Raw genomic sequence first — 12,373 nt, forward strand, 5'->3', positions numbered from 1 at the left:
CCTTGATTTCACCTTTGGGAAAACAATCAGTAGGATCACACCTGGTAATCCATGAAATATGAGTTATTTTCACTAGTTTTGTGTTGAATTGACATAACTGCACTCAATATCTTCAGCTGAACTAAAAAGATTTTTGAGCAAATATGTAAAGCACTCATACTTATTTAATAAATGAAGAGCATAGGCTGCAGAAGAAAACAAAGTGAGTGGATAGCCTATCTGCTTTCTTTATGGCTATGTACAAAATTGTTGGTTAAGTTTTCTTGTCTGTCTCTTTTAATAAATGCTATGTTTCTCTTTCTTTGGTAAAATTCTTACACTAATAATAACTTGGATTCCAGATAAAACAAAAGTGTAAGGGAAAGGACCATGAAAATCTCCTGAGGAATGCTTACATATTTTCTTATACATATACTTACATGCACTATCTTACGGTGAGAAGGATCTTCTTCAACAATCTGTACACCTTAGGAAGATCAAAACATCTACAGAAATGGCCTCCTTTATCCTGGAGCTCTAAAAGGAGAGATTCTATTGATAAGGTTCCAAAAGGAACTTCTGAAAAGGAAAACTAGAAGTTGCTGAGTTGGAGTGAGACTATAAATAGAAAAGTTGTAATTCTTTCTCCTGACAACTTAACTTATAGAATGTCTTGCCAATGTTGGAAAACAAACTGTAATGTCCCTGGGCCAAGGGGTGCAGTTCCAGTAAAGCAGCCTAAAGAACTCCTACACAGAGAAGAGCAAATTTAAATAATTTGGCTGGTGGGTGGTTGATGTCTTATAGGGACCAGAAATGTTCCCCACTTCCTTGAATAGCCATCACTCTTCACATCAACATGGAAGTAAAATCCTTTAAGACATCAGTAGCCAAAGCCGGTTTGGCTCAGTGGTAGAGCGTCGGTCTGTGGACTGAAAGGTCCCAGGTTCAATTCCGGTCAGGGGCATGTATGTTGGTTGCGGGCACATTCCCGGTAGGGGGTGTGCAGGAGGCAGCTGGTCGATGTTTCTCTCTCATGGACTATTCTAGCTCTCTCTCTCTCTCTCCCTTCCTCTCTGTAAAAAATCAATAAAATATATTAAAAAAAAAAAAAGACATCAGTACATTTCTGTTGCCTGTTGTTCTATAACTAGGAACGGAGTGGGGAGCAGGCAAAAATTTGGGGTCAGGTGGGGTTCAAGTTCACAGAAAACAGAAATAAATGTACAGACCAAAACGTGTTCCTCAGAGTCTGTGAGGCACTTGACCCACTGTTTGTTGTTGTTCCCCCCACCCCCCACCTTTTGCCCAACTCTTTAGGAAGCCTGTTCCCTGGTAAATCACATGGTCACCCTACAATCAAAAATGTTCCTCTGGCTATGCCAGGTTATTCTAATTGGATCCACATAATCCAATACACATGAAACACAATTAGTTGAAATGGGCCACCAAGGGTCTTCATAAGAGAGATCTTTTAAATCAGACACACTTGAGTTTTAAAATGAACTTTGCCTTTTGTCATACATGTGAGTAACTAACTTGACTTCTCTGAACCTAGTTATTAAATAGGGATAATAACAGATACAACAAGGTTGTTGTAAGGCTTAAATGTAATAATGAAAACAAAGCTTCTAAATAGAAAAATTATTCAATAATGTTTATCTTTCCTCCTCCATTCTAAGAATTATGGATTTAACTCAAAGAGTCACAGACTTGAGAAGAAAACTACCAGGCTCCCAAATTAATTCTACAAGTGAAAAACAAAAATCTTCCTAAAGATAGAGTCCAAGAATATGTTATACTTGAATGGCAGTTGGTGGGAATGGAGGTAATCAGAAAAAACAGTTTCTACCCAAAACTCAAACCACTGCATACCAGTTAAATTCACTCCCTGCAAACGTCTCTGAAAGACATCATAGTTATTTCAGGAGTGGCAGGTTAGTGACCAAATTATTCTTGTCAGGAGATACTCTACATCTTTACAATTATGTCACATTCACTCATTCATGCCATATTTATGGATTCCACAATATTTGTTGGAAGTCAAGTATCTGCCAGGTCTAGCACAAAGCATCACAGAGCCATGCTATAGGCTACTAGGAAGTTCAATGTGGTCTACTGATTCTCAATTTATTTTTAATCTGTTTTATAAAGCTACCTTGACCTATTACAAATATACATAGGTTCTAATCTTTTCCCCTTATGAATTTAAGTCCTCATATTTAAAATTAGCTCATCGACCTATATAAGTAGATGTAAAAGTAACTTTCATGTGTAATACATTAGCAACATTTAATCAAGTCAGACTGATATTTGTAAATCATTCTTTCTTTCTTTTTCATAGCTTGTTTGTTCAGCCTAGAAAAAATATATATATATTGCTGGCCGTCTCACAACTGGTCATAGGAGAACAATCACACTGGTGTAGTTATGTTATTTTTCTTTATTTTGATAAGTAGAGAAAACATGTAAACTATACAGCATATGAAATAATACACTGTACATAACAACTGGAAACAGTTATTGTAGAAAGATATTTAATATTTGAAAAAACTATGTACATACTAAGTGTCTATCAAAGAAAAGCCAAAAGAGATTCATTTACTTGAAGTTATTAATGAAATATTTTGGTTGGCCCCCAAACCCAAATCCTTATTTTTTTCGATTTTAGATTAAGAGACTGTTTTCACATCAATGTTCAAGTAATGTCTTCTTAGGTCAGCAAGGAAAAGTGATCCTTCACACTTATTTCTAACAGGTGGGCTTATTTTCTAGATTATGTACAATAAAACTAGATTATCCGGGACACCTAGAGGTTTCAGAAAAGATCTCCAGGATGACATCTACATTGTCATTACCAGTGGAGCACATGTCCACAATTCCCAGAACTCTGTGCAAGTGGCTATGGAGTAGACTGGTAGAAATGAGTGTGGGTAGAAAAGCAATGAAATTATAAATGGGTGGGGCAGATGGAGGTAGAAATGCTAAGAGCAAGGTGGGGATAATCAACCAGGTGTCAGAGAAGGGTCAAGTCACCAAAGTCCTCTGCTGACCAATGTTAGAAGAAAGTAACCTAAGGGGAGCTCCATATGCTTCCCATCTATTCACACGTGGTGGTTCCTTGATATTGATGAGACTATCATAATAGAAACCAATTGGATTGTCAAGGGCAAGAGACTTTGCCACTAAACAAGATGATGTCATTCTTCCTGATGACAAATAAGAACGGGTGATCAGCCTTGAACAGGGTAGACTCAGGGAGTTGCTTTTCTACGATGGTGTTTTCTGAGACAGCAGCCGCCTCTGTGCCATCCTCGTTAACTTCTATGTACGACTCGTGCATCAGTTTTGACAAAGATAAACGACCTCCTGAAGCTATGCCAGAGAAATCAGCTCTGGTTTCATCAAAGATATCTCTCAGCCCCAAGGCTTGTAAATAACGTTTAATTTCGTATTTCTTCTCTATCTTGAACTGAGGAAGAAACACCTTGACGTACCGGTGATTCATTTTTTGGGGGCTGGTCCATTTCATTAGATTTTCGAAGCTCAGCTGGTTTTCAATCTGTAGGAATATTCAAAAGGCAATTTAGGACCCCATGCTTAAAAAACAACAACTACAAAGATATAGGGCTTTTCATAATTATCCTCTCCCAGACACTGTATTTATGCGTAAGTATGTGAATAGGCCCTGGAGATTTTGGAAATTGGAAATAATTAAAAAAAATAGTTCAAGCACTCTTTCATAAATCACATGCTTAATTTGCTTTGCTATGACAAGGTGTGACTTAATTGTATTCCGGGGACTTTCTATTCTCTGCCTACATATGAACATGTGTGGCCAACGTGACACAGTGAGCTGATGAAGGAACTAGGGGATCAGAGATCTTCAGAGGGAGAAAGGAACTCAGTAGTCATTTAAGTCAGTGTTGCCTGACCATTTTCTCGGGATGGATGGCAAAGAAAATGGTATTTGCATAGCTTGCTGGAGTAAACTAATGGATTTAAGGAAAGGAGCATAGAGCTCCAGCCTCAAGGACGTGGGGGATCAATAGCTGCCAGCACGGTCACCCATGCTATCAGGGAGGCTTGGGCCCTAAATACCTCTCCTACTGGACCCATGGGAGGACTGAAACTCAAGAGAATGTTGGGAGATGTGCCCAAAGTACACATGTAGGAAACTTAGTTGTATAGCTAGGAGCTCCTGTCTTTCTCCAACACCCTTGCTGACCCCAAATGACTCACATATTAAATTCACTAATTCCGGAGAACCGCTCATAGGTTAATGGGAAGATTTTTCATGTATATTGTTTCCAGATCTCATATATGGACATTTACCCTCAAATTCAGGCTCACTGAAATCATTAACAGATTTTCACAGCTATTCATCCTTATCTGTATTCTTATCAAGAATCCAAATTTACAAGCAAATTTAGTCTTATTTAAATTTTCTATAAATTATCCAGTTTGAAGTTAATAACCTGTAGTAACTTTTTATTCTAGATTTGTTTTTCTCATTTAGCCCACTGCAAAGCCAGCTTCCTCATTATTATTTAGTAATATAGGATTGTGTAGTCGATTCAGTAGATATTAATACTAAATACCTAATGATCCACACATTAGGGGAATCTATTACAGGAAAAGATGACTCAGACAATAAGTACAAAAACAAATCTATCTTTTGAGTTACCTCCTGCTTGTTTTATCTAGGCTATCTTTTCTATCATTGCAGATTATTTGAAGTTAAAATATTTGATATGTGCTAAAATCTCATTGATATAACAATGCTTGGCACATAGTAGGTGTTCATGAAATATTTAGCAAATAAATGAATAAGAGGATAAATCTCTAGCATAACAACAACCTGAAACCTTAAAACTGAAAAATGAATACACGAGTACCAGTATCCCAAAAGTCGTCCCCAGCGGTGGGAGTGAGGGTGGTAACTTACTTCGGAGAGGTTTTCACTCTGAGGCAGCATGATGTACATGCTTATGCCTCCCTGATATCTGAGTTCAAGAACTTGCATATGCGGGTCCTGAATGACAGACATATTGAACATCCGTTCTTGGTACATCATCGCAACTGCTTTCCCAGGACACTGGAAGTCAAGTCACAAAAACATTTTGATGAGCCCACCCGTTTCACTTATTAACCAAGTACAAAAGAAAAAATGTTTTCCGTTTTATTCAGTTGATCCTGTAGGTTTTTCCTCACATGTTACCATTGGTGCACATCTTAGTGGTGAAAGTATAGACTTTAACTGCCTGAGTTTAAAACTCCCCAGCTGTGTGACCTTGGGCAAGTTATTTCACTTCTCTGTGCCAGGGGAGTCCCAGGTTCAATTCTGGTCAAGGGTATATACCTTGGTTGTGCACATATCCCCAGATGGGAAAGTGCAAGAGGCAGCTGATCAATGTTTCTCTCTCATCGATGTTTCTAACTCTCTATCCCTCTCCCTTCCTTAAAAATAAATAAATAATGAGGATAATAATAGTCTGTACTGCAAAGGGTTATGACAGGGTTATCTAGCATTTGGAACTTTGCCTTGCACTTAGTGTTTTATCTATAATGTCTATATAATCCTATATAATAAAACTCTGATATGCAAATTGACTGAATGGCAGAACGACTGGTCACTATGATGTACACTGACCACCAGGGGGTAGATGCTCAATGCAGGAGCTGCTTTCTGGTGGTCAGTGCATTCCCACCGAGGGAGCACCACTCAGCCAGAAGCCATGCTCACGGCTGGCAAGCACAGCAGTGGTGGCAGGAACCCTCCCAGCTCTGTAGCAGGTGGGTAGTAAGGAGTGAGGGATCCCAGACTGTGAGAGGGAATAGGCTGGGCTGAGGGACATTCTACCCCATGCACAAATTCCATGCACCAGGCCTCTAGTAAGTAATAAACAATTATTAAATACCATTATAATTTTAAATGACTGCTATAGATTTTTTTTCCCTTATCAGAAATAAAATACAACCCTGTACAATCAAAATTACAACATTTAAGAGTGAGGTCTTATAAAAAAAAAAAAAAAACTAGAGGCCAGGTGCATGACATTTTTGCACTGGGTGGGGTGGTCCCTCAGCCCAGTCTGCACCCTCTCCTAGTCTGGAATTTCTTGGGGAATGTCTGACTGTTGACTTTTGCCCACTCCCCAGGGAGAGTGGGCCTAAGCTGGCACTCGGACATCCCGTGAGGGGTCCTTAGCTGGCTGCTGAGGAGGCAGGAGAGGCTCCTGACTGAGAGGCACTCACCCTGTGGAAGTGCACTGACCACCAGGGCAGCTCCTGCATTGAGCATCTGCCCCCTGGTGATCAGTGCATGTCATAGCAACTAGTCATTCCTCCATTCAGTTTGCATATTAGCCTTTTATTATATAGGATTATTTAACTTTTATAAAATATATCGCTCAGATTAACACAGTAGGTGTAACCTTAAGGACTACAATTTGCAGATTTAGAAACACTATAGAAGTGTCATAAACCATCCTTTTCCTAAATGATATTGTGAATCTGCGAAGCTGTCATCTTGCCTGTCATATCTCGCTTTAGTACAGAAAATTCTATAGGAGGAGGAAAGGTAATGATTTGTGCTGAAACCAAAGGCCCTTCTCCCTCTGGAAAGAATATCCATTTTGACTGAAAGTTTGAACATCATAAGTAACACACCTAAAGCAGTAAAGTGGAAAAGGCACCTGCCTAGTGAGACAGATCAGCCGAACTGAGCCTGGTGCAAATGGGGGCTGATGTCAGTCAAAATATCACTTTTCCATGCCAGGGCAAGAATCACACAGCTGAGTTATGCTGGAGAAAGACTGACACAATAATACTTTTTAGCAAAGAGGTCACTTCACTAAAACTGATGCAGTGATATAGATTCCATAGTCTGTTAGATGCTGTATATCATAACTATATTATAAGGGACATGCAATGGGCAGGAAGATTATTTTAAAGAATTATTACATGTTAACACTTATTTAAGTAAAAACTTCTTTAAAAGAAAATAACCCACAAGCAGTGCAGGGGACAGGCCCACTGTGTCTTCATTGAAGGAAATGAATCAATAGAGTCTACCTGGGAGGCACTGAAGGAAAATTGTGAACAATTCCAGCGGTTCCTAAAGTTCTAGTACTGCCTAATATTCTTCCTATTCAATTATACAGATAATGTCTATAGAGACAGCTGCATTCTTATTAGGATTTATTACATTATTATTTTTTCACATACAAATTTCAAAATATTTCTGTGCTCTTCTGTTCCCATGGAGACACTTGCATTGTAAACTTCCGCCTCAAGGTTGTGTTAGGACCCTGCAGTCAGGGACACAAGGCAGGGCTGGCTGTGCTCCATACAAAGGGCAGTCACCGAGACAAGCCAGATAGTCAGCCTATTACCTTTCGATTCTGTATTTATGCCTTCTCCTTCCTCTCAAATATCTCTGAAATGCCTTCCTCCTGCCCTACCTGTGGTTCCAGTCTGCCTAGGTGACCTTTCGTTCCCCACCTCCTCACTCATCCAATGACCTCTCATTTCTACCAGCATTCTGTCTTAAACTTCTGATGAGGGGAAATGTAGAAAGGACATTTCAATTGTATTTTGCACTTGAAAAATAAAACTAAGTTTAAAAGTCAAATCTGAATTTCTCTACCTCAGCTTAATAGACTGGGTGATTGAAAGAGAAATTAGAGAAGCTTTATGGAATCACTGTATTTCATTTGTGAGGAGGTCTGCAATGGTTGGTTAACTTGCTAAGACAAGGCAGTGTCTATGAATTGAGGTGAGGATCCCGATGTGGTATTTCTGACTCCAAGGCCTTTGATGTTTCTACTATACTAAGGTTATTATGTACAAATTGATCTAATTTTTTTAAGAATACACACTTTAAAAGATTGTTTTAAATCAAGGAGAATTAAATTAAGGAACAGATATAACCAATATTTGGAAATGCATAACTTTATTAAATATAATTTTATGTTATATAAAAGGAGACACATAGTTGCCTTGACTCAGGGAAAATCATTTATATTAAATGACTCTGTGCACCCTGCAGTTAGAATCATGAAAAATAAACCTAGACTCTAGTCATATTTTCTTCTTACAGAACCCCTACTGAAATGCCTTCAAATAAACTCGTATGCTATTCCTTTTCTCAATTTCAAATATGTTTTAAGAAATATCAATTTATAGGGCACCTCCAGTTGTATTCTATTACCTGCATTAGCAGGAAAATAGAAAGTTTATCTTATAAGCACTTGACTGTATAATATTGTTAACACACTAGAAAATGAGGGAAGAACTGCTGAATCCAGACTTTGTCTATGTAAACATCACAATTGCTGTTAAGAAACACTATCAGCAAAATACTTCCCAAGTTAAACAGATCTCCATACCTTGGGAGATTTGAAACGGCAGTGCCTAGTGTCGCTCTTGAGGAAGGCCGACTCCCACTTGCCTTTGAAGTACACAGCGTTCACCAGCACCATGACCACCGACGAACTGATGCTACCTTCACTAATGATGTTCTTGATCTTGCCTTTGGAGAAATAAATTGAGGAGGGGAAATGTCAAATATTTAATGTAAGGTTTTTTTAAAAAAAATTAAGATAAGCATATTTTTATCACATAGCTATTATAATAATCTATGAGCAATTAATTACTCCACCAAGCATTTTTTAAATGCTGTATATGCAGTATTTAGTTTAATCCTCACAAAATCCCTGTGCAGCGGGACTATAATTATCAAAGAGACTTGAGCAGAGAGAAGGTAAGTAATATGTACAAAGTCTCGCAACAAGAAATACTGCCAAGAGGATTCCGATCCAGGAAGACAGTTCCCAGATCCCCTCCCTATTCACAGGCACCAAAATGCCTTTATTAAATTGACCAGGTCCCAGCAATCCAAGTATAATTTTTACCCATTCTAGTGAAAGAGCGAATTCCTTCCTTCATTTCACATTTAAGAGATTTTTGCACTTAACTCTGGGTACTTGAATCACAACAGTGAAAGACAGTCCATGTCATCACTGGGCTCACACTCCAGTACAGAGAAGGCAATGACCAACAGAACAAAGGCACCTGGTGCCAGAGCCACATGCTCAGTTTGCTGGGTCAGAGGCTAGAGGCACTCATCTCTGGCTCGGTGTCCTGCTAAGGGGAGGGCAAGGTGGGGACTGGGAGAACTTCTAGAAAGCCAGGACTGTTTATTCAGACCTAGAAGCCTGGGAGAACAGTGTCTGGAGCAACCCTAATTCATTCTGATGCTACAGGAAGAGTAAAGCTGAAGAAATTAAAGACAAGGGCCAGATAATGAAGAGCCTTCAATGTCTGCTAAGAATTTTGGGTTATCCTGAAGGCAGTGGAGAATTCTTGTTCACTATTCATTGGAAGACAAGAAAGGTCATGGTTTTAATGAATCAGATTTGTCTTTCAAAAGGATGGCTCTGGTAGTGTGTACAGGATGGGGAGCAATAAAACCTACATGGGTTTGCTATAACATGGGCAGTATTTGAAGTGTTTCCCCAAATAACACTGAGTTCATATGCTTATCAAAATGAGAATATTATATATGTATTTTTTGCATAGAAAAGAAATAAATGATCAAAATTGAAAAGAGTACTAGTAATCTCAGACCTTTAAGTACTAAACAGTAAATAGAAGCTCACTCAGTTATTTTTAAAGTACCAATAATTGTGTAGTTTCTCTTGATGTATGAATAGTATATTTGAAACATGTGGTGGCTAATGGTCAAAGTCACCTCTACAGATGTAATGATGAATTATGACAAAAAGAATATTGAGACACTGTATTCTTGGTTGCAGGACTAATTATATGCTATTGAATGTTTGCCTTTTATAGTACAAATCACATGTCTCATATTTCTAACACAGAGCCAGCCTCATCAAATACATGTATATTGTTCAAAGTACAAAACAAAGCCAAGCATTAGGTAAAGAAATGGCTAACATTGGAGCCAGTCAATTAACAAAACAATAAGGAATAGATGTCTTTATTTGCTTTGTACAGAACATTAGCTGTGATTTTGTGTTAAATTGTGAAAGAGACTTACCTATAAAGAGATGTATTTTTTTCTTGAAGGTACTACCTGAAGCCACATATACTATTTTGATAAATAAAAATAACTTTAAAATTAAAACTAAAGAATTAATCCCTTAGAAAAAGCAATAATATTAAATATATTTCTTAGATAGTAGGATGTCATAATTTTAATAAGACCCTTCAGTGCAAGAAGGAACACTAAGATGCTGGGTTGATCATTAGAATGAAATATGTTGTGGTCATTTAAAAATGTCCTATAAACTGCTCTTAATCTTGTTCACTAACCAAGCATAAGATATTGAGGGTCACTGAGTAAATTACCTTAGCTTATAACTAATTTATGAAATGGCCATAATAAAATCTACTGGGCTCACAAGATTATTTCCCAATCAAATGAGAACATGCAATAGCCACGACTTCTTAAAAGCGTAAAGCATTCAAATTATTAAGATTGCTCAACACCACATTACAGACAAATACTAAAGCAATTTTAAATAATAATCATTGCTTTGGATCAGGAAAAGCAGCGCCTTCTGTGTACAAAAGACTCCTAATTGTAATGCTGACAGTTCTCAACATTCACATATAACTGACCAATCCTGTGGGAAAATTGAGCATTGCACTCACCATGTGTCTCATTTTTAACCCAGTTATTAATTTTATATCTGGCATCTTCTACAGCATTTGTAAAGTCAACTCGTTCCACTTTGGCATTGTATAGTTTTTCAGCACACCTAATATATTCCTATAAATACAAATAATATACAGTTCTGTAAGTAATATGCAATTCTTATATTTCCAAATCACCACAAACTAAGTAATGTTTGTATTGTTTATGAATCCAGTAAAATGTTTATAACTCCAGAAAATATTCTCATCTTGTCCTTGGTGTTAAGGCAAAAATATCTGGTATTTTACCAAAAACATTTTATGTAGAAAATTTCTTTTCTAGTTTGTGAAAATGTAGTGAAATACATTTATTGATTTTTAAATGTTAGCTCAAGATTGAATCCTGTCATATTTCTGCATCCTCTCTATATCTTGTATGATTCTTTGCACTTGGTCAGAGCTCAGGAAATGGTTGTTGCATATTGAATGAGGATGGTACATTAATAAAACTTTAGTTTAGCTACCACAAAAATACTATACACAATTTCCATTTTCAATGTATATTGTAGATTCAAAAATACAAGCTCAGCCATGAAAGTTGAGAGCCTTAGAGACTATTAAGTATAATTCCTTCATTATATCAATCAGGAAACTGAAGTTTAGGCATATCAATTGATTTTTGAAGGACACAAAGCAATAAAATGACAGAGTTAGGACTCAGGTAAACCTGACCTTTAACCTGGCACTCTTCATTCTACCTTTAAATGCCTTTAAAAAAATGAATATTGGATTCAGTCATTTGGGAGGCCCTTTGTTACATATAGTACTGCAGGATTTCAGATTGGGAAAGAGTGTTCCTCTGATACTTCTTGTCTTCTTATAGACTACTAGAGGCCCAGTGCATGAAAATTCATGCACTGGAGGGGTGGGGGTTGTCCCTGAATCTGGCCTACCCCTCTCACAGTCCAGGAGCCCTCAGGGGCAGGAGGCAACCCACCAATCAGGGGAAGGCAGTGCCCCATCACACCTCTGCTGCTGCTACTACCAGCAGCACAATCCTCAGCTGGCCCTGGTTACCTATGTCTCAGGCCAGCCCTAGGCGGCTGAGCAGCTGACATTTGAGGCTTGCCTGCATCTCAGGTCAGCCCTGGGTGACTGGGGGGCTGAGGAGATTGGGCTCCACCAGCATGTAGCTGTGGGTGCCGCCATCTTTGAGGGTGTGACAGTCAATTAGCATATTCCCTCCTTATTGGCTGTAGGTGCTGCCATCCTTGTGATGATATGAGGATCAATTAGCATATTCCCTCTTTATTAGATAGGATGGTTCTCTCTTTGTCCCATCAGGGACTGTCTTCTTTAATCAGTGGCCTGGGTGATACTCTTCTCTGTGGTCTGTGTTGATGCAGTCACCTGGTTGAATTGTTGAATTAAGATTTTTTTTATTGTGTGTGTTCCTATGAGTGAAGGGGGAGCTGAGGTTTCCTTATCCTATAACCAATAAAACAGTTTTCTCTCTTTTTTTAAATTGCAGAATAAATAGCTTTCATCATTCAAAGTTCCATTATGGTATCATAATACTTAGACTGTTACTCTTGCTTTTGAAAATATCTGATGGTCATCAAGTTGTGATGGAAAGAGCCCTTGTTGCAGTAAAACCACCTGGGTGAATACTACATGCTAACCTTCAGTTTCCTATACATTTAATGAAGATCAAGTGCATAGCTTT

General features: G+C 38.2%; 1 protein-coding gene across 5 annotated transcripts in view; it reads right to left on the reverse strand.

Annotated features, from left to right (window-relative positions):
- Window positions 1-2,404: 2,404 nt before the first annotated feature.
- SERPINB7 (serpin family B member 7) overlaps window positions 2,405-12,373 on the reverse strand; it is a 41,999-nt gene continuing 32,030 nt past the window's right edge. For 4 of the 5 annotated variants that reach the window (XM_036418822.2, XM_036418824.2, XM_045574454.1 and 1 more), the window contains 4 exons: window positions 10,666-10,783; window positions 8,373-8,515; window positions 4,928-5,077; window positions 2,405-3,541 (listed from right to left, as the gene is read on the reverse strand). In XM_036418822.2, the coding sequence (XP_036274715.1) occupies window positions 3,143-3,541; window positions 4,928-5,077; window positions 8,373-8,515; window positions 10,666-10,783 (810 nt within the window). In that variant the 3' untranslated portion in view covers window positions 2,405-3,142. The remainder of the gene's footprint in view (window positions 3,542-4,927; window positions 5,078-8,372; window positions 8,516-10,665; window positions 10,784-12,373) is intronic. The other variant, XM_036418823.2, reaches the window with a different exon arrangement.

The sequence above is a fragment of the Pipistrellus kuhlii genome, unplaced genomic scaffold (genome assembly GCF_014108245.1).
Source record: "Pipistrellus kuhlii isolate mPipKuh1 unplaced genomic scaffold, mPipKuh1.p scaffold_m20_p_6, whole genome shotgun sequence".
Classification (NCBI taxonomy): Eukaryota; Metazoa; Chordata; class Mammalia; order Chiroptera; family Vespertilionidae; genus Pipistrellus; species Pipistrellus kuhlii.